Genomic DNA, 20,652 nt, shown 5'->3' with positions numbered 1-20,652 from the left:
TGCAGTGGACACGGGTTCAAGCCCTCGTCCGGGAAGATCCCACATGCCACGGAGCAACTACGCCCGTGCGCCACAACTACTGAGCCTGTGCTCTAGAGCCTGTGAGCCACAACTACTGAGCCCACGCACCACAACTACTAAAGCCTGCTCACCTAGAGCCCATGCTCGGCAACAAGAGAAGCCACCGTAATGAGAAACCCGTGCACCACAACGAAGAGTAGACCCCGCTCGCCGCAACTAGAGAAAGCCCACGTGCAGCAACGAAGACCCAATGCAGCCAAAAATAAATAAATAAATAAATTTATTTAAAAAAATAAAACTCTATTAAGTTGCTGTTTAAAAACATATATATGTTCTCTTTAAAGGAAAATAAAAAAGTTTAACATAAATGGTATGTGGACTGATTTTTATGTTGTAATTCTGTTTAAATCCTCAAATTCTCAGGTTCTAATTGTCAATTCCATACCTCACTTTTATCCATGTTCTTTCCTAGCTTAAGGAAAAAAAAAAAATTCCTGTCTCCATAGAACAGAGTGATTACTGGAGATAACTTGGGCCAGGAGGAGAAGGGGAAGCTATTACTTCCCTGTGGCCTCTCAACCTTCCCAAATCTTGGTATTTTCAGGGATCATGTTAAAATGGGTCATATGTAAGGATTAATTTGGAATGATAGTTGTGAAAGGACTTTAAAGTGTGAAACAAATGTAAGTTATCTGTATCAGCGCAAGAATTGTGCCCACAATCATGATGATCACCACCTACTGCCTCTCAGCCCAGGTTGTTTCTGTGACATATTTCAAGGGCTAGAGGTTAAATAAGGTTGAAGTGACATAGCATATCTCAGAAAGCTGAGAGAGAGAAAATTGTACTAGTGAACATGTGTTCGTCACACATTCAGGGAACTCTAAGCACAGGCTGGCTGAAGTGAAAGGAGGTTTAGGAACTCAGAGAGATGAGATAGACTGTTAGAAAGATATGTAAAGACAAGACCCTGGAAGGTTTTGTGTTATGCGGTGCAAGTTTGGGCTTGGTTTTATAGGTGTTGAGCCAATTAGAGGGAGATGGCAATATCTGAAGGGGTACGTTTTAGAAAGATGATTGAGGTCCCCTGGTAGAGAATGTTTTGGTCAGGGAGGTTCTGTGGGGGACACAAGACTAAATGTAGGGAGACTAGTTTTGCTGAATTAATGAAGGAAAAACTGATGCCTTTCCTAGTCCCTTCTATACCCCATACCTTCCACACCATTCACCGTGGGCTCAACACATTCATTTTTGGCTGTAACATCTTCCAGGACTTTGCCTTGGCGTTTTGTCAGATACAAGTCCTTTACCTGGAAGCTGGTTCCTTTTTCCTACCAGTTGCTACATGATAATGCTCCTTCTGCCTTAGTATTCACTGATCTTATAGAAATGCTTTGTTAACGACTATAGTAATAAAGCTCCACACGGCCATTGGTGGCTCTTGAGCAATGTGTCCTCCTGCGTTAGTGGACAATAAAGTCATCCCTGGATGCTGTATTTCTCCTGAGCTTTCAGACAGGGAAAGAAATTGCTAACGTCTTCCTGGGCCCTGGGAGAAAGTACAGCCCATCTGGTTAGGTGGGAACGTTGACTCATGTGGATGTATATCCTTTTTGTTCTCAGATGAATATTGAAACTCTTCGGGAGAATCTTTATTTTCAGTCAAAAGAGACTCTCTCTGCGATGCTGGACGCCCTCTTGGAGCGCACAGAGGACTTTACTGATTGTGCCTATACCAGCCACGAGCACAGGGAACGCATCTTGGAACTGTCAGCTCAGGCCAGGATGGAACTGCAGCAGTTAATTTCTGTGTGGATTGAAGCTGTAAGAGCTTTATTTCATCAAAGTAAATCTTCTGTAATAGCTTTGCCCTGGAGCCCTGAGAGTTGTGGCAGGCGCCGTCACCACCAGGAGTGTGAATGTGGTCCAGAGTGGGCCAAGGGTGTCTCGTTCCTTTTCTGCCCCCTACTTGGCCAGAGCATCCTTCCCATCAGCACTCACAGTATTCAACATTTCTAGGCCTGTTGTTTCTCATCCTGGCCAGTCTGGATTCTGTGCCACCATCACCATCACTAGTTCACCCTGCCGTCCCCACTCTTCCACCAGACTCACCTCTGGAAAATTCCTCCCCAAAATGCTTCTTCAGAGTGAAGAGCAGAGGTTCAACCAAGCCTAGAGGTTCTTGGGACCGAGTCTTACTGCCGGAGCCGTTCAGATGTGCACAGTTCTTAACTCTGAGGACAGCTGATTTACAGACACAAGGATTTAGAAAACTTACTGAGGTTTAGATGCAGTGAAGACCAGGGTAGATCCAGCTGGCAGGTGAAAGATTTTTCACCCTCGCACAGATTCCTGGTCTCAGACTGGTGGGCAGCCACTTTAAGAGCCTTAAATAGGCTGCTGGTGCACTTCAAACGTGGGAGTTATTTGGGCAAGAGTGGCAAGCACTGACAGAAGTGGTACAACACAGGAGGTGTGCACCCAATCTCTTCTAGAATGTGGATTACAGATTTGAAAGGTAGAGCCCTGAGACATGTCTCTGGCACCATTTATTTATTTCTTAGGCCTAGGGTATGTCAAAAAAGTATTTAACATGGTTTACAGCATACAGCATGGATAGAACAAATCTGGAAATCATGGACAAAAGCTTAGGCAGTAAAGATGAAGAAGGGCGAATGTGCCTGAGAGGGTCCAGCAGTCTGCTTCCTTGTGAAGAGATTGATTTATGAATGAAGAGTAGTATAAATCACAGATTTCCCTCATATTTTCTTGGCATCACAATATTGCAAATGCTCATATTAACAGGGAAATTTAACTACGGTAGAATGGTGTCAGGGATAAAAGCAGTATTTTGTGTTTAGTTTGAATTGTCTATGTGATATCTAATCTGAAGTGTAGATTGCTTCAGAATTAAATTTTAAGCCCAACATGCAATATAAAGAGTTTCTGTGAGGAAACGCTCTGTGTGTTGGGAATCCAGTTCTATCAATGCTTAAATTTGCAGTTAACACCTTTCACATGTTTCACAAGCACTTGGATCTCTGATTCTGCATCTCAGATGTATTGTTCATTCATTCACTTTTTTCAGCAGTTGTCACTGAGTGCCTTTTATATGCCAGGCACCGAAAATCTAAAGATGAATAAGATAAAATCTTTGCCTGCAAGAATTTTACAATGTAGAAAACTGTGGGAAGGTGTGAGACGAGTACAAAAAACTTTGTAAGTGTCCTAAGAGAAAGTACAGATCATGTGTTCAGAGGTTTTGAAGGAGGTTGAATTTGTATTTATCGAGAGGAATCAAGAAGCTTCATGAAGAGATTGACATTTAACTGATTTATTCATTCAAGGAATTGAATACCTGCTACCTTCCATTTGCTGTGCCAGGTATTGTGCATTCAGTGGTGAGCAAAATAAATGTGATCCCAGCCTTCACAGAGCTTACCAAGGCCTAGTGAGGAAAATAGACTTTAAACAACAACAACAACAGAAATCAAAAGTACATATGTAATTGCAAACTAGGATGATTACTTAGAGAAAAGGTTAGAGAGGGTAAGAAGAGGGTCTAATCTAAATTGTGTGATCTAAGAAGGCCTTTCTGAGAAAGAGACATTTATGTAAGGACTTGAAGATGAATAGGGTTTTAATTTTTATCTAGGTTAAGAATGAAGAAATGAGAATTCCAGGCAGAAGATAAAACAGATTAGTTTTAGACATGATAAATTTATTAAAGAAAATTAGATTTAAAATATCCACCTGTTTAGAGTAGAAAAATGTAACTAAATAACTAAAATTCTCTTTTCCACTCTAACCATAAACAGGTGAATTTTAAAAATCTACTTTTCTTATAGTTCACAGATATTAAAAATTTATTATGTTTGTAGTTTGAGTAAAATTGGAATTACAAGATGAAAAAGATAACTCTTCACATGTACTTTTAAAACTTTTTAGCAAAGCAAGAAAACAAAGAGCATCGATGAAGAACTGGAACTCGCTATATTGAAAATCAGCCACAGCCTCAATGAACTTAAGAAAGAAGTAAGTATAGTTTGAAATCTAGCCTCTTTTAATTCTTTGCAAGTTGTCATGTTGTATGGTATATATAAAATGCCTTAGCATTAGTATGTTCCTGTGCCCAGAAAATGTTTGTAAAGTTTTCCTTTGACCTAGTTATTTTGAAGCCACTGTTTTATTAGTGCCATCATTCTCTTTATTTTTTTTATTATTATTTATTTATTTATTCATTTATTTTTGGCTGTGTTGGGTCTTCGTTTCTACGCAAGGGCCTTCTCTAGTTGCGGCAAGTGGGGACCACTCTTCATCGCGGTGCGCGGGCCTCTCACTGTCGCGGCCTCTCTTGTTGCGGAGCACAAGCTCCAGACGCGCAGGCTCAGTAGTTGCGGCTCACGGGCCTAATTGCTCCGCGGCATGTGGGATCTTCCCAGACCAGGGCCCGTACCCGTGTCCCCTGCATTGGCAGGCAGACTCTCAACCACTGCGCCACCAGGGAAGCCCAGTGCCATCATTCTCAAAGCTTGTACACAAATGTTTATAACAGCCTGAAACTGGAAACAATCTAAATTTCCAGGGAATTCCCTGGTGGTCCAGTGATTAGGACTTCACGCTTTCACTGCCGAGAGTGTGGGTTCAATCCCTGGTTGGGGAACTGAGATCCTGCAAGTGGCGCGGTACAGTCAAATAAATAAATAAATAAATATCCATCAACAGGGGAATCAATAAATGAATTTTGGTATAACTATATCAAATACTATTCAGCAATAAAAAGGAACACTATCGATATGGGTAATAACATGGATGAATTGCTTAAACGTTACACTGAGTGAAAGAAGTCAGACACAAAAGTGTGTGTGTGTAATTCTATTTAGAAAAAATTCTTAAAAAGGCCAAACTGATGTATAGTGACAGAAACCAGGTCAGTGACTGCCTGGGGTCAAAAGTAGGGGGGATACTTACTACAAAGGGGCATGGGAGGACTTTTTGTGGTAATGGAAGTGTCGTAAATATTGATTATGGTGGTAGTTACTTGGGTGTAAATGTTTGTCAAAACTCATCGAACTGTACCCCTTGGTACATTTTGTTGTGTATAAATTATACCTTAATAAAGTTGGTATTTTAAAATGTTCTTTTGGCTGTGAAGATTTCCCTGTTCCCTGGATGAAACTTTTATCATTTAATGACTTATTTGGTCACTCTTAGGTAATTGAAAGTCACTTAAAGTCAGGGCTTTGTGAACTACAGCCAGGCTGTTTTTATAAATAAAGTTTTTGGGGGGGACACAGTTCTGCCCATTTGAGTTGGGTAGTTGCGACTATGTGGCCTGAAAAGCCTAAAATATTTACTCTCTGACCCTCTGCAGAAAATGTTCACCAATCCCTGCTTTAGGTCATAAAACACAAACTCAGTTCAAAAATGAGAATGTTCGTTCCAATACATTAATCAGTATTTTGATTCATTCAATTGTAGGACTTTGCTCCTGTTCCCCACTCCTCTAGCCCGCCTAGGGCTTTTGGGGGAAGTGTGGTCTCTTGTCTCTTTTTCAGGCCCTTCATCCCCTCTTATCTAGCTTCTGTTCCAGATCTTTGCCAGGTTGTGGCACAGGGAAAGAAGAGAGGAAGTGGGGAGTTCTTAGTGACTGGTGCCCTTATGAGATGCACTGGGCTCGAAGGTGTTTAAAGCTGACTTTCTCTGTCGTGAATACTTGAGTGTGCTCTTCATAGGCTCTCCTGGTGCCTCCCCTGACCAGCCCCTTACTTTGTAACTTCTGTGCCACGTTGCTCCCTCCATTTTGGGGTGTACCTGGAGGGGGACTCACAGCGAGCACCAGAAAGACCCTCCTCACAAAAACCTTTCTTTGCACTTATCTCTAATTTCTTTGTTCTTTTATATTTTTTAAGAGAGTCAAGGGCTCAAGAGAATGAATTGGTTTGGGGGAGTTTCATATATAAATTCTCTGGTGATGTTTCATTGACCTCTGTTGAAACCTTCATTTTAACATCCTATTGAACATTAGAAGGATATGGTCTTCTATGGTTTAAAAAAAGCCTACTCATTTTTTCCAGCCTATTCAATTTTAACTAAACTATTGTTAAGACTGTGACTATCAGTTGAACATAAAATCTTTTGGTGATAGACTGAGTGGCTTTCCATAAGCTTCATTTTCCTTACCTCTGAAATGGGTATAATAACATCAACCTAGAAGAATTTTTATAAGGACTAAGGGAGATAATGTCTATAAAGCTACTTTCAGTACCTTGCACAGAGCAGGAACTTCATGTTTATTCACCCTTCTTCCCTTGGAGTTTATAAGTTGTCTCCAGAACCATTTGTAAGATTTACGTGACCTTGAACAAGTCACTCAGTCTCTAGGGACCTGTTTCATAGTCTGTAAAATAAAAGGCTGGCATTAGCTATTTTCTATGACCCTGATGGTTAAACAAAATCTTTTGAATTCTTACGTGCATTTAATTTCCAAAGGAAAATGCATTTTAATGTCTTTGTTTCTGACTGTAATTATTCTCACTTGATTTCATGAATGTGGACTACCCTATTGTTAATTTTGTACAAAGTCCTGCAATTTGAATGGACATTGGATTACTTCCAGGAAAAAAAGAATCACTTCATTCAAATAGGCTTAATTAAAAATCAGATTTTCCTTAGGACAGTGTTATTAAAAATGATCTCTTTCTGGTGAACCCCAAAATAACCTGTCATAACATTTTTTTAAAAAGGCAGGATAAGGAGAAGAAAAGATTATGGAGTTAATAGTACGCAAAGATGTTCAGTGAGAGTGAGCAGTGCTTAAAATCCATTCCACCTAAAGTTAAATAAAACCTTGAGGTTTTCATTATCCTTTCATCCATCATTTCTCCTGTGACCCAAGAGTTAGACAGTAAAGCTGTGGATAGCAATATAGATAAACTGTGAGCCCCCGAGGGAAGGGGTTGTGTCCTACTTGTCATGTATGTCCAGCCTTTAGTTCAGTTCCTGCCATAACGTAGGTATTTAATAAAATTTGTTGCATATATATTTGACTGCATCTCACAATGATACTTTTTCAAATGTCTGTTTAAAAACTTATTGATGATCATGAATTGCCGTTTGATTTTCCTCTTAATATGCAGAATACCATTCTCTTCATACTTTTCTATTTCTCACTAACTTTAAGAATAGCAGAAGCATTTTGTAAGAGAGAAGCTGTGTGGGAAAGAGCTGGTTGATAACAGGATGAGAAGAGGATCAGGCTACTCTGCCACGATGACCAGTTCATCTTCTGCAAACAGGATTACCGCCAGCACCAGGGGACTCAAAGATGTCAATACCCCTCCTGCCTGTGGGAGAAGTTGCAAGCTCCCCAGGGCTATGCAGTTCTATTACCACAGGAAACTTTACACTTTCCCCTCAGCAGATCAAGTGGGACTGATCTGAGGTTGCTACTCTTTAGTTTTTAGAGTACTCATGAGGTTTTCGGTCACAAAACCTTAATGTTTGTTGTCTTTTTTTCATTACCCTTCACTCCCCACATCTGCAGCTTCATAGTACAGCAGCTCAGCTGGCAGCAGATCTGGTAAAATACCACGCTGATCATGTGGTTCTCAAAGCATTAAAACTTACTGGAGTAGAAGGAAATTTAGAAGGTTTGGCTGAATATGCCTGCAAACTCTCTGAACAGAAAGAGCGGCTTGTTGAGGTGAGCCATAGGTTGCTTGTTAAAGAAACTGTAGTTTAATGAAAGCTGTACTATCATCAGGTAATATTAACTCAAATACAGTTTTTGGTTTACTCATAAGAGCGTTTTCTCTCTTGCCTTTGGAATTTTAAAAATAACATGTTTATCTGTTCTGTTCTTACAACAATTTGTCCTCTAAAACAAAACAATAAAAATGCTAGAACCCACAAATGCCCTTCTTAACCTTCTTCCTTATTCCATCAAAGAGATTAGATCTTGGAGTAGAGCAATGGAGATACATCGTATGACCTTGTTTGTATTTGAATCTTTTGAGTCTCAGCAGGAAAGAGATGGCACATTCAAATTAGGTTAATCTTAAGAGGGTTTAATAAAGGAGCCATTTACAAGTGCATGGATAGGATGTGGGGAAACCATGAGAGTACAGGAATTGGGGTTAGTGACAGCAGAGCTGGTACTACTCCTACAACCAAATTAACAGGGGGAGTGAGTGGTTTCTGGAAACTGGAAGAGCACAGAGTCCTTCAGAGAGCCTTGAGTAGTTGTGGTTTTAGGACTAGACACAGAGACAGCCCACGGCAACCTGCAGGGAAAGAGCATGAGAATAAAGGCCCTTACCCTCCTCATCCCTGCTGCTGTATTGCTGGGGCTTCCCATTGGCCAAACACAGCTGTAGACCACATAGGTCAGTCTCCCAAGAAGGAAAAAGAGTGGATATGGAGGGACAAAGAGAAGACATTCAGCACAGTATTCCTTCTGGGAATCTCTCCTGTTCTGCCCAAATCTTTGTTATGTGTTACTGGTGCTTTACCTGCCCCTTTTGTTATAATTCCAATTATTGATTGATATTGTAAGCCTTCTACCTATTGAGAATGTCAGACATCTGCTAGTAAAGAAATGTATACTTAACCCATGTACACGTGAAGAATATATCCCCTTGTATATATGAGTTACGTCCCAGCCAACATGTATATTAATGCACAGATATGAACCATCTAGCTGTGTTCATATTATCTAATGTCCCCTGCTCACTGAACCTCACATACTAATGGTTAGAAGGAACTTTTAGACTAACTAAGCTAGCTTCCTATCCTTTATTTGTTTACATCTGAAAACTGCTAGGGAGCATTCTTAAAATGACTGTAGATACATCTCCTTTTTAAAATAGATCTGATGCTGTTTTTTTTATAAATCAAGTATTATGACTGCAGGCAAACTTGCTAATTATAGGAATCCTGCAGCAAATCTTTTTAAAAAGTGAAAAAAAATTTTTTCCCTAATTTTCTGTTTTAAGCCTCAAGAAATTATTGAAAAATTATTTTCAAACATTTTCATTGATACAGGCTCTTTACTCATTATATCAGTCTTGCCTAATCCAGTGTTATCTCCAGAAAAAGGTGTGTTAATTGACAGGGAGAAGTGTTATTTGTTGGCAGAAAGAATGTGTAGCTTGTGGTAACTGACATAGTTTAGCTGAGAGACCTTGGCTAAGTCCTTCTCTGAGCCACGTTTCTTCATACATATAATATGTGGGTACTACAAGGTCCTTTCAGGATTCCTCTTGGTTCTAATATTCTGTGACCACCTTGCCATGATCAGATAGGAAGTAGAAACAGTAGGGTATATGCTAATAAACCCGTATTTGTTCCTGCTTTGCTCCTAGAGAATCCGTTGGTAACCAACGCAATATTATAATAATCTTATTAATGTACAAATTTATTTTTATAGGTTTTAATGTTTTATTTTCTTTGTTAATTATAAAATGATGCTATGTATTGTGAAGAATGAGAAAGTTGAACTATAGAAATGGTTTTTTGTAGACCTGTCGATTGTTGAGACATGTGTCTGGGACAGAACCTCTTGAAATAACCTGTATACATGCAGAGGAGACATTTCAGGTGACTGGCCAGCAGGTATGATCAACAGCAGATCGTTCCTTCCATATTATGTTTTATCTGAGTGTCATAACAAATTGTGCACAAGGAAGACACAAATGGTTCTGCATAACTACGGGCCAAATCTACTGAGAGAAATGAAGGTAATGGAATTTTTGTTGGTAGTGTGCCAGAACATTCCATTGGATTACCTGGTCATCTGCCAAATTAGAGATTGGCCCATTTAATTGATGCCCTAGTTTATATCTATTTAATTGAAGCCGTTTACAATACAGGTCGTTATAACATGTTTGAAAACTAAGTTATCATTATGTGATAAGCCACAAAAATACTCACATGTTTTGACCCAATAATTCCTAAGGACATAAGGAGATTAAAAGAAAAATAAAAACAATACTTGTCACATTGCTTATAATAAGATTCAATTGGAAGCAAAATAACAATCTTAAGTTAGGCAAATAATATATTATGATGTTATAGTAATAATTTTGATAACTAGAATTAGCAACATCTAAAAATATTTCATTAAAATGTGAGGTGACAAAAGCAGGATACAGATTTGTTTATATGCTATAATTGCTACTATATAAAATATACATATATAAGAAAATGACTATAAGAATGTGCAGAAATGAAAGTTCTGCTTGTTAGGGAGAATTGTGAGTTATTTTTTTCTGAATTCTCTATAATATTACTTCGTTTTTATAATTTTCAAAAGCATTTTAACAATTGATATCGCATTTAATACTGTCTCTGTCAAATTAAGGGAAAAAGGGAGGGACAGAAGTTCCTCTCCCTTTTAGGTCTAAGCTCTAAAATACAATTTACCAGGTGTATTTGTTTCATTCATAATGGTAGCCAAAAGGACTTACTCCTTATTGCATTATTGGATGGTAGATGTCGAGCCCCTGGATTTATAGTTGAGAACAGCAAAAGCAACTTAGAGACATAGGTGGTGTGTGCCCTCTAGCAGACCCAAGTTGGATGCTGGAAGGATGTTTATGCTCCCCGTGGAGAACAGTATCAAAAGCTTCTCATGGAAACAGGAACTATCTGAGTGACCCTCAGCAGTGACCATCGGCTGAGCATTTTATTATAACCAGAGGATCTCTGTTTATTGGGAGAAACCAAGGCTTCAATATTTACTTGTCCATTTGGGAGTCATACTACTTGCCTTGGCTATAAATGTATTTCAGTAGAGCTAAAGTTTGACCCTCCTGCCATATACAATCAGCTCTTGTTATCCTCAGGCCCTGCTTGCTATTTGGTTGTAATTCTCTGCTTACTGTTTTCATTGCAGCAGGGATATTAGGAAAAGTATATTTCCCTTTCCAGGATGGTGATAGATAGAGCCTGCTGTCAATTTCTGTAACTTGAGAAGCTTTTTCTATTCCCATAGCCTCAGCTTTTATTCCTAGTCTTGGCTATCTGTCTCACAAAGGGATAATTTAAGAAAACAGAGCATGCCTCTAGGAGAATTTATATTACTTCTGGATGGCTCTGCTTTAGCAATGTCATTTTTATATTTCCTTTACAACGTTACAGCATATCCAGGGCACAGTGGAACGGTTTCCACACTGTACAGTGGCTCCTGGTTGAGAAGGCGGCACTGCTGCATCTAGCTTGTAGTCCATGGCGAGCCCTGTGCCCACCTTCCCTGACGATGGGGAACCTTGCTCTACTCTGAAAGCTGCCACCTGCTTGTCAAGCCTGTGTCTTTGGGACTGTGCTCACCCAGGAGGAGCGCCTAGGTCTAATTCCCTCGAAGGCAGCCTGACTCTGACCATAGCAGTTTCTTTTCTTTTTTTTTAAATTGAAGTATAGTTGATTTACAATGTTGTGTTAGTTTCTAGTGTACAGCAAAGTGATTCAGTTTTATATATATATATATATATATATATATATATATATATATTTTATTTTTCTTTCTCATATTCTTTTCCATTACATATCAGTTTCTGAAACCTCTTCAGTGACTTCCTATCTCACTCAGAGTAAAGTCCATCTCTACTGTGCGTGTTTCTCCATCACGTGGCCATTGGTGACCTTCCTTTTTTTTCATGTCAGTCCAGTCACACTGACCTACTGGCTGTTGTTAAAATGTATCAGAAATGTTCCCACCTCATTCCCAAACGACTTTCCCTAGGTTTCCCTGTGACTCCCTCACCTTCCTCAGTTCTTTGCTTACATGCCACCTTTGCAAGTGACCACCTAACTTAAAATACTGTGACTGCCTAACACCCTCCATCCTCCTTACCCTTTGTTTTTGTACATATCGTTCATCATCTTCTAAGATATTTCATAATTTACTTACATGTTTTTAATCACCTGTCTCCCCACATTATAATATCAGCCCCATGAAGAGAGGAACATTTATTTGTTTCATTCACAGCTGTTTCCCCAGCACCTGGAACATGGGTACAGTGCCGGGCATATAGCAGGTGAATGAGGAGTCATATATTAGTTACTTGGTATCTTTGAGTCTCAGTTTCTCCAGCTGTAAAATGGGAACAGTGCTTATTGAGAAGGATAGTATTTTGTTTGTGTGTTTTTGAGGATTAATACTAATGTATATCAAGCACCTATCACAGTACCTCAAGGTTATATCTACCATGTCCTCATAGGTGTATGCATATATTACTACTACTACCACTACTACCACCACCACTACTACTACTACCGCTACCAGTACTAATACCGATTCTGCTACCTCTACAACTACCACTACTACTACCAGTACCAGTACTAATACCAATGCTGCTACTACCATCACTACTACTATCATCACTACGACTACTGCTACCACCACTACTGCCACCATTACTACCACTATTACTAATACTACCACTACTACACCATCTCTTCTTCTGCAGTATACAGTACACTCTTTGTACTCTTGAGTATAACTGAATTATGCTATGGAAATAACTTTGTTGAAACAGAACTTTCCTTGAATAAAGATAATTGCTCCCTGAATAAAGGCTTATGTATAATAATGCCTACTATTTATCTATAGATAAGATTATAAGAAACAGTAAGTTTTGTATGTCCATACTGCCCAACATGGGGCTTATATGTGGAATATGCTTTGTAGTTGTGTCATTGAGTGATTTGAACAGTACAGGCTTAAGTTTGGTTTCCAATATGATTCTGAGAGGTAAGATTTTGAAACTCACACCTGTGTAATTGTTTCTTTAGATAATTTCTGCTGCTGAAACTTTGACATTGCATCCATCTAGTAAAATTGCTAAAGAAAATCTAGATGTATTCTGTGAAGCCTGGGAATCCCAAATTAGTGACATGTTAACACTGCTGAGAGAAATCAATGATGTGTTTGAAGGAAGACGAGGTGAGAAACTGTCCATATATTGAAATATGTTAGGATTTTAATGTAGCTATTAGTTTTTTAATGTCAAACCTCAGATGCAAAATGAATAACTTGTTATAACCCAACTGGGTTACTTTTATAGTAAAGTATCTTCCACAAAAAATTATAAAAATATTATTTGTCCTTCATTTTAGTATCAAAGCAGTAAAATTTGTTGTACAACAGTATAGTAGATTCCTTTGAATTAATATTAACAATCTAGTTTTCTTATTGAAATTGTCATTTTTATATTTCTTATAAATTGTTTTTTAGTTTTAGTACAAATGCTCTTCTGTAATACAATAATTCTCTGATGTAATTCTACTAACTTCATAATGAAATGAATGTAGTTATTTGATTTTCGAATTGCTTTCCTTCCACTTGGATGGAATCTCTTTCCTTGATGACTACGTAATCTTGGAATATTTCCTTTGGTGGGTAAGTTCATTGGTATTTCTACAACATGTAGAATAGCACCGTACAATGTACAGAAGGCATAATTTTTACTCTTTATTTTAACATCAACTTGGAGTTTTGTTTATTTCCCATTGTACTGTGTATCCAGTTATCTATGTTTATGTGTTTTTATGTATTTCCTTTCTAATGGCTTCTGTTAGTGTCAAGCATGCTTGTTTTTTTAAATTAAAATGTCATTTAAAGTCATAATAACATCAAATTACATATTTATTTTTACTGAATATGAACATCTAAACATTTCATTTTTTAAAAAATACCCATTTAGGGTAATTGCTGATTTGCTTAAAAATCAGGGAATGGTAGACTTTGTAGATATTACATAATTTGTAATGTGTAATAAATGCTTACCATGCTTCTGCATTTAAAGATTTCTGTGATAGCTAGTCAGAATGGCATATCATTTTGATGCTTTGATAAAGTACTTACAGCTGCATGGTTTTTTTTTTTTTTTATAAATTTATTTATTTTTGGCTGTGTTGGGTCTTCGTTGCTGTGTGCGGGTTTTCTCTAGTTGCGGCGAGTGGGGGCCACTCTTCATTGCGGTGCGCGGGCTTCTCATTGCCGTGGCTTCTCTTGTTGTGGAGCATGGGCTCTAGGGGCGCACGCTTCAGTAGTTGTGGCACACAGGCTCAGTAGTTGTGTCTCGCGGGCTTTAGAGTGCCGGCTCAGTAGTTGTGGCGCACAGGCTTAGTTGCTCCGCGACATGTGGGATCTTCGCGGACCAGGGATCAAACCCATCTCCCCTGCATTGGCAGGCAGATTCTTAACCACTGCACCACCAGGGAAGCCCCACTGCATGGGTTTTTATGTGAGGCAAGTTTTATATATTAAAAGGTAAATTGATATAATTGATCCATATTTAAAGAAGAATGATGACTTTGCCATAAGACTTGTTTAAGAAATGAAGAGAAGAAGCTTCCTGGTCTTTCTGAGCACTAGACTAGCGTCCCCTACAGATAGACCAGAGTTGAAACAGGAAAATCCTATACTTATTTTTGGCCTACGTGGTCACTGTGGTTTCTTTTACTTTCAAACTGGATATTATGTAAATGATCTCTTCTTTAGGTTTGGGTAACCTGTCCCCCCCAAATCAGGGTTATCTTAACTTCCTAAGTGCTGAACCGAAGTTCCTCTTTAGGTGGGACACTGCTGCCTTTGATCAATGCGACACCCATTGTTTAACTGGTAGTATCTTGCTGTTCAGAGGCATCCTTACTTATGTGGGGTTAATTGAGATAGAGTTGCTTAATTTCTTTTACTGCCTTTTTTTTTTTCTGACTGTTATCATGAAACTCATAAGAATAGCTTTTCTGCCAAGAAGCCCAACTCTGAGTTAGCCGTTGTTGACTGAACTGAGTCCAGTGGCACCGTGCTGCTCTTCCTGTTCTGTATGGTTATTATGACAAGGCTGCCTGTTGCCTCGCACCTGCCCACTGCAAAGGACAGAGTGTATTCTTCAGATTCTGGTTTCTCTTTGCTACTGGTATAACTCATAACTATTACTGGAAAGCCTTTGCTCTATTTTAGCCACTTTAGTTCTGCTCTGCATATCTTGACTCTCCTGACTAGGAAACTTAGATACCTTTGCAAGTATCAGTTAGCCAAACAATTAAGTAGCAAACAACATGCTAAGCAATGAAAAGGAGCCTTTAGTGTTTGCGTATTTGACGTCCGTCTGAGAGGTAGGTTATTGTCCCCTTACCCAGAGACCCGTAGATTTCATAATAGAGCCTCCTGGGATTGTTTCAAGAACTCAAAAATCAATATTTGTCTTCCTCCCTTTCTGGCTTCAGCCAGTTCAGGGAGGCCATGGCCTTTGTATTAGAAGGGACCTAGATCAAAAAGACTCCACCTTTCCTTAGTGATAAGTATGTAGCAACATTTAGAAGTTGAGATTATCTTAGACAAATAAACGTCGAAAAGAAGCTTTCTCTCATAGCCTGCAGATTCTATCCCTTATTTAAGGAAGCTGAATTTCCTTTGTTATATTTGAACCATCTTGAAGTTAATCTGACTAAGCTTCAGTTTATAGGGATGTACCAGGCCCCATAGCTCTGCACCTATTTTATTGCTCGGCAGACTGGACGCATGGGGTGCTGTTCACTGAAATGGGGCGAACAGGAAGAGGAACATGCTTGTGGATAAATATGAGCTTACTTGGGGGATGTATGAGTCGGGAACAAGGGAGTGATGCATCCAGACAAGAGATGACGGGGCCATGATAGTGGAAATGAAGATAAGAGGACTGATTTAAGAATTTTACAAGTAATATTAGTATGATTTGATGATTAATTGAATGTAGAGGTAAGGGAGAGTTTGAGGATAACAGCTGGGTTTGGTCTAATCCAAATTCTAAAATACCCCAGTCCTACTCCTGAGGTTAGTTAATAATCTGCCTAGCCTTTAGCGGTTAGGGATTCATTTTCAGTGGGTCTGGGGACATGAATTTTTTTCTGATGGATCATGCCATATAAAGCCCCTTTCAGAACCAAAAAAGCTAATTATAAGAACTTCTAATAAGGAATAATATTGCACATCTTCAGTGAAATAATGAGGCTTTCCTGTCCTTGGGGGATTGGCTTTATTTTGTAGAGATGCAGAAAAGCTCTGGATATTGAAAATGGACAGCAGTTAGGTTGTCATGAGAAATCATTTTGCTATCCTCATAAGCTGAGAGGGCCTTTGAACTTAATTCTGGACTTAATTTATCTGGAGGTGTAAACTCAGAAGTAAAGATGGCACAAGTGTCATGTTGATTTAGGGAGTATTAAACAAAGGATTTAGGGAGTATTAAACTTATAATACCCCTGTGAAGACAGTGCTTCAAAAACAATTCTGTACATCAAAGTCTGTACCAAATATATTTTTTTCATGTTCTCCAACCAAATTACAATTTTATTTCTCAGTCACATGTAATTAATAGACTAAATTATCAAAACTAATGTGCTAACATTTCTGTTTATTTAATAATATTTTAAAAATTAAATGTGAATAGTAGAAAATTTGTTTTAAGTTATATATGTTATTTGTAGGAGAGAAGTATGGCTACCTTTCACTTCCAAAGCCAATGGTAAGTAGAAAACCTTTGTACACTTGAGAATGTTTTTATTCAGAATTCAAATTATGCTCTTGTTGCCTATTGCTACCCCCACAACCTCCAATGATTGACATGACAAAAAAAAAGTTAGGATATTAAATGTTGACTGTTCAGAATTGTTATTCTGAGCAGCAGTCTAGACGTAGCCCATAGTTTGGTTATTTGTATTAGATTTGAGGGATTGAGGGAATACGTAACAGATCTTATGATTAATAAGAAGCCATAATCTGAAGTCAGAGGTCTTTTTATTCTTCATATCTTGGGTCTAATTCACAAGGTCATGTTGGAACAATTTTATGCAAACTAATAACTTTCTTAATTTTCTTGATGAAAATAAGCCATTCTGTTTATTTAGAGACTTGAAATGCTTTATTTAGCTTTACACAATTGAAGCTGATGCATCTTGACTGCATTGCAAAATAGTGCCCACTAGATGGCAAGCTTGGTTACATTATTAAGATGGTTTCTGTACCTTTTCAGGCAATTCCCTTTCGGTCTTCATTAAACACTTTGATAATAATAATTTGTAAAAGTGAAAATAAAAATAACGAAAACACAACTAAATTTAAAAGAATAAGATGGGGTTGTAAGATTCTAAATAAAATAAAACCTAAAAACCTCTAGGGTATTCTTAACTTTCTTAAATGCTTTTTTATAAGTTGCTTCATACTAGACTAAGGAAGAAGATGCAGATGATGTGACTATACAAGGAGGAGCCAAAGAGATCATTGGTCCATCTCTGTTTATTTTCTAATGAACCTAAGAGGCAGCCTGTGTGTGTGTGTGTGTGTGTGTCCATGCCTCTTTATAGATTCCCTGTATTTATTTTCTGTCCTTTACCTTCTCCTATTTCTTCTATAGTAAACAGGATTAGAAAATTTCAAAAGGGCAATGTTAAATGAACAAATATAAACGATGGGATAGAAAAAAGGGAAAATGTTGAGACTCTTCTATTCTGCAGTTAAACTGGTGACAGAATAGCTGGTCAGAAGCAATAAGTCATGGTAATAATAAGGGAAACAAAAAACGGAGAAGTACACATATACCTCAAAGCTGTCTTCTTAAGCTAAGTGGGCACCTGAGTGTTTTGTTTTATCATAATCTGTATTTTGTGTACATGTGTGTGAATATATACTCTGGGGGGTGTGTGTGTGTGTGTGTGTGTGGATGGTTTAAATAAATGTTTCCTTTAAAAAAATAAATGGCTCCCTGCATCTCCTGGCCCTTCTATCTCTACTAGCCCAGCTGTTCTGGAACTCCTGCCCCAGCTAGCGGAGTTCCCACCAGATCTCAGAATGAGAGGAATGCCCAACTTGGGCTGCCATCTCCAGAGAACTTCTGGATATATTTTTCAAAGAAACATTGCTATTGGTAGTGGTTTCTACAAGTAAGTAAGCATCTGTGGGCCAGCCTGGTAACCTAACGAGTGCACAATGTTTTCTTCTCCCCTAGGGGAAATATATTCTGAGTTCTAAATAGCCTACGTAGAAACAAACTTGTTGTTTCAAATATAGGGGCCATCAAACATGCTGGTTCAAATATTAAATCCTAAATTCTAAGTATAATCTCCTATATAACCTGGCATATAGGATTAGGAATCTGGATGTCAGTGAAACTAGGGTGCTGAAATTTAGCCCTCAAAAAGGCAAACTTGTTAAAGGAATTGAATTCCAGAGTCATAACATTAGGAATATATTGAAAGCTACATATAGTGATTAATTTTATTACATCATTTCCTAAGAATAATTTAACAGAGGGGCCAGGGAGGTTTGGGGGTATAATAATTGGACTATGAAAAGACTGCAGAAGTCTTTAAGTGTTTATGGGACACAGATCTGCTTTCCCTAACTCCAGATTTCTAACTAACTACTTCTTCAAAGCTGAACGCACATATTAGTAGAGTATTTGCAATTACAGTTGACCCTTGAACAGCGTGGGTTTGAACTTTGGGGTCCACTTTTTTGTGCATTTTTTTCAATAGTACATACTACAGTGCTACACCATCTGGGGTTGATTGAATCCACAGATGCAGAACCACAGACACAGGGGAACTGCGGATACGGAGGGCTGACTGTAAGTTATACTTAGATTTTCAGCTGCGGGCGGAGAGTCAATGCCCTTAAGCCCCACGTTGTTCAAGGGTCAACTGTAGTTGTTTGTTTTTACTTAAACAGTTTAATATAGTTTCAGTTTGTACTGGAAATTTTTATATTAAAATTTTATTACAGGTACTTTGTTATGCTTTCTATGACTATTGCATTTCTTCACAATTAACTGTACCTATTTTTAAGACGCCCTAATCTTTTTCTTGTCACAGAAGAACAATGCAAACCTGAAATCATTAAAGCCAGACAAGCCTGACTCTGAGGCAAGACCTTTTTCTTTGCAGTAGTCTTAGTTTTAATCTTCCTTTTACATAATTAATGACTACATTGTTGTGATTAAAATGTATGTTTTGTAGGAGCAAGCCAAGATAGCAAAGCTTGGACTCAAGCTGGGTTTGCTCACCTCTGATGCCAACTGCGAGATTGAGAAGTGGGAGGATCAGGAGGACGAGATTGTTCGATACGGACGGAACATGTCCAGTATGGCCTATTCTCTGTATTTATTTACTAGGTAAATGTAGTTACATTTTGATCTTTTAAAATGAACTTAATGATATCTGGTGTAAAGAAAAAGTGCCATGTTACACTGATAGGTTAAAGTTGGTTTCAAATATATGGTGAAAAGACTAAGTAGTTCTTAGGACAATTAAGTGAATGCAACAAGAAGACATTCATTTAACTAGGATTTAGATTTAGAAGAGATCCTTTTCTAGGTTTGTGTACGATTCCTTCCATAATTTTGAAATAATTTTGCTTTCTGCTTTTTGTCATCCCATATATCAGTGTCTCTCCCAGCCAGCATCAGTAAGTTTAGAAAACATGCCTTTTATATATACACTACCAAATGTAAAATAGACAGCTAGTGGGAAGCAGCCGCATAGCACAGGGAGATCAGCTCGATGCTTTGTGACCACCTAGGAGGGGTGGGATGGGGAGGGTGGGAGGGAGGCGCAAGAGGGAGGGGATATGGGGATATATGTATACTTATAGCTGATTCATTTTGTTATACAGCAGAAACTAACACACATTGTAAAGCAATTATACTCCAATAAAGATATAAAAAAGAAAAGAAAACATGCCTTTTAAATCTTTACACAGTGACGGATTATGTACAGATCAAAGAATAGAGCCATGAGGTCTTCCACCTCAATAGGGTGCCAAACCTCCATGGATCCGTATTCATTATGTAGCAGAGAATTTCCCTAACTTTACATTTACCTGACCTACATTCTCTGTCTTGTTCACCTTACAAGACTGTTGGTCAAATGCCTCAATGAAGTCCATGTCGCTCACATTTGTCTTCCGTTATAGTAATGGAAGACTATACATACGGTACAGTATTTCCATGTTGCTAAAAATTTTATCTGTTTTCTGCTCAATGACCTGTTCTAGAATTTTCTCAAGGAATAACTTCGAGCTTTTCGTTTTCTGATATCTATCTTTTTCATTTTTAGAAACTGGAAGATACTTGATATCTTCAGTGTTATGGCTTCTCTCCTACTCATTTTGATTTTGAAATTATAACCAGCAGTCGTTCACACCTGCATATTATTTCAGTAATCTGGAATGTAATCCATTTGGACTGGAGTCTTAAGCTCAGTTAAAGTAATTGGGATCTCTACAACTGTGTGGGCTTTTGGGCTCAATAAATAGCCCCTTTTCCCCACCAAAGTTCTGAACAAAATGAAAAAATAAACAAAAGAATAGGCAGATGGGGCCAGTAACATTTATACTGATAAAGCTGATACTCAATAATGAGGTTTATAGCCATAGACAAGTAGGCTTTTAAAAATAATCCCTAGAATTAAGAAATCTTACCCTGTAGGGGAAGAATGTATCTCTTAAAATACTTGGAAGACTAGGTATATCCCAAAGGCACCTTTACTACCAAGAGAAAAAGGAGAAAAGAAAGGGCTACCATGTCTAATTTATTTTCACAAAGTCACCAAAAAGACTGAAAAGATCAATAAATGTCCACCCTCTTCTAT

General features: G+C 38.3%; 1 protein-coding gene across 4 annotated transcripts in view; it reads left to right on the top strand.

The window, feature by feature from the left end:
* CTNNAL1 (catenin alpha like 1) overlaps positions 1-20,652 on the top strand; it is a 60,022-nt gene that overhangs the window by 31,661 nt on the left and 7,709 nt on the right. Inside the window, exons 7-14 of one of the 4 annotated variants that reach the window (XM_036856736.1) lie at positions 1,645-1,845; positions 3,970-4,056; positions 7,568-7,726; positions 9,544-9,636; positions 12,817-12,967; positions 16,495-16,532; positions 18,877-18,927; positions 19,021-19,175. In XM_036856736.1, the coding sequence (XP_036712631.1) occupies positions 1,645-1,845; positions 3,970-4,056; positions 7,568-7,726; positions 9,544-9,636; positions 12,817-12,967; positions 16,495-16,532; positions 18,877-18,927; positions 19,021-19,175 (935 nt within the window). The remainder of the gene's footprint in view (positions 1-1,644; positions 1,846-3,969; positions 4,057-7,567; positions 7,727-9,543; positions 9,637-12,816; positions 12,968-16,494; positions 16,533-18,876; positions 18,928-19,020; positions 19,176-20,652) is intronic. The other 3 variants (XM_036856737.1, XM_036856739.1, XM_036856738.1) reach the window with 3 other exon arrangements.

This window comes from Balaenoptera musculus, chromosome 6, assembly GCF_009873245.2.
Source record: "Balaenoptera musculus isolate JJ_BM4_2016_0621 chromosome 6, mBalMus1.pri.v3, whole genome shotgun sequence".
Classification (NCBI taxonomy): Eukaryota; Metazoa; Chordata; class Mammalia; order Artiodactyla; family Balaenopteridae; genus Balaenoptera; species Balaenoptera musculus.
Note: the sequence above shows the minus strand (reverse complement) of the source record. Positions and strands in the feature narration are given on the sequence as shown.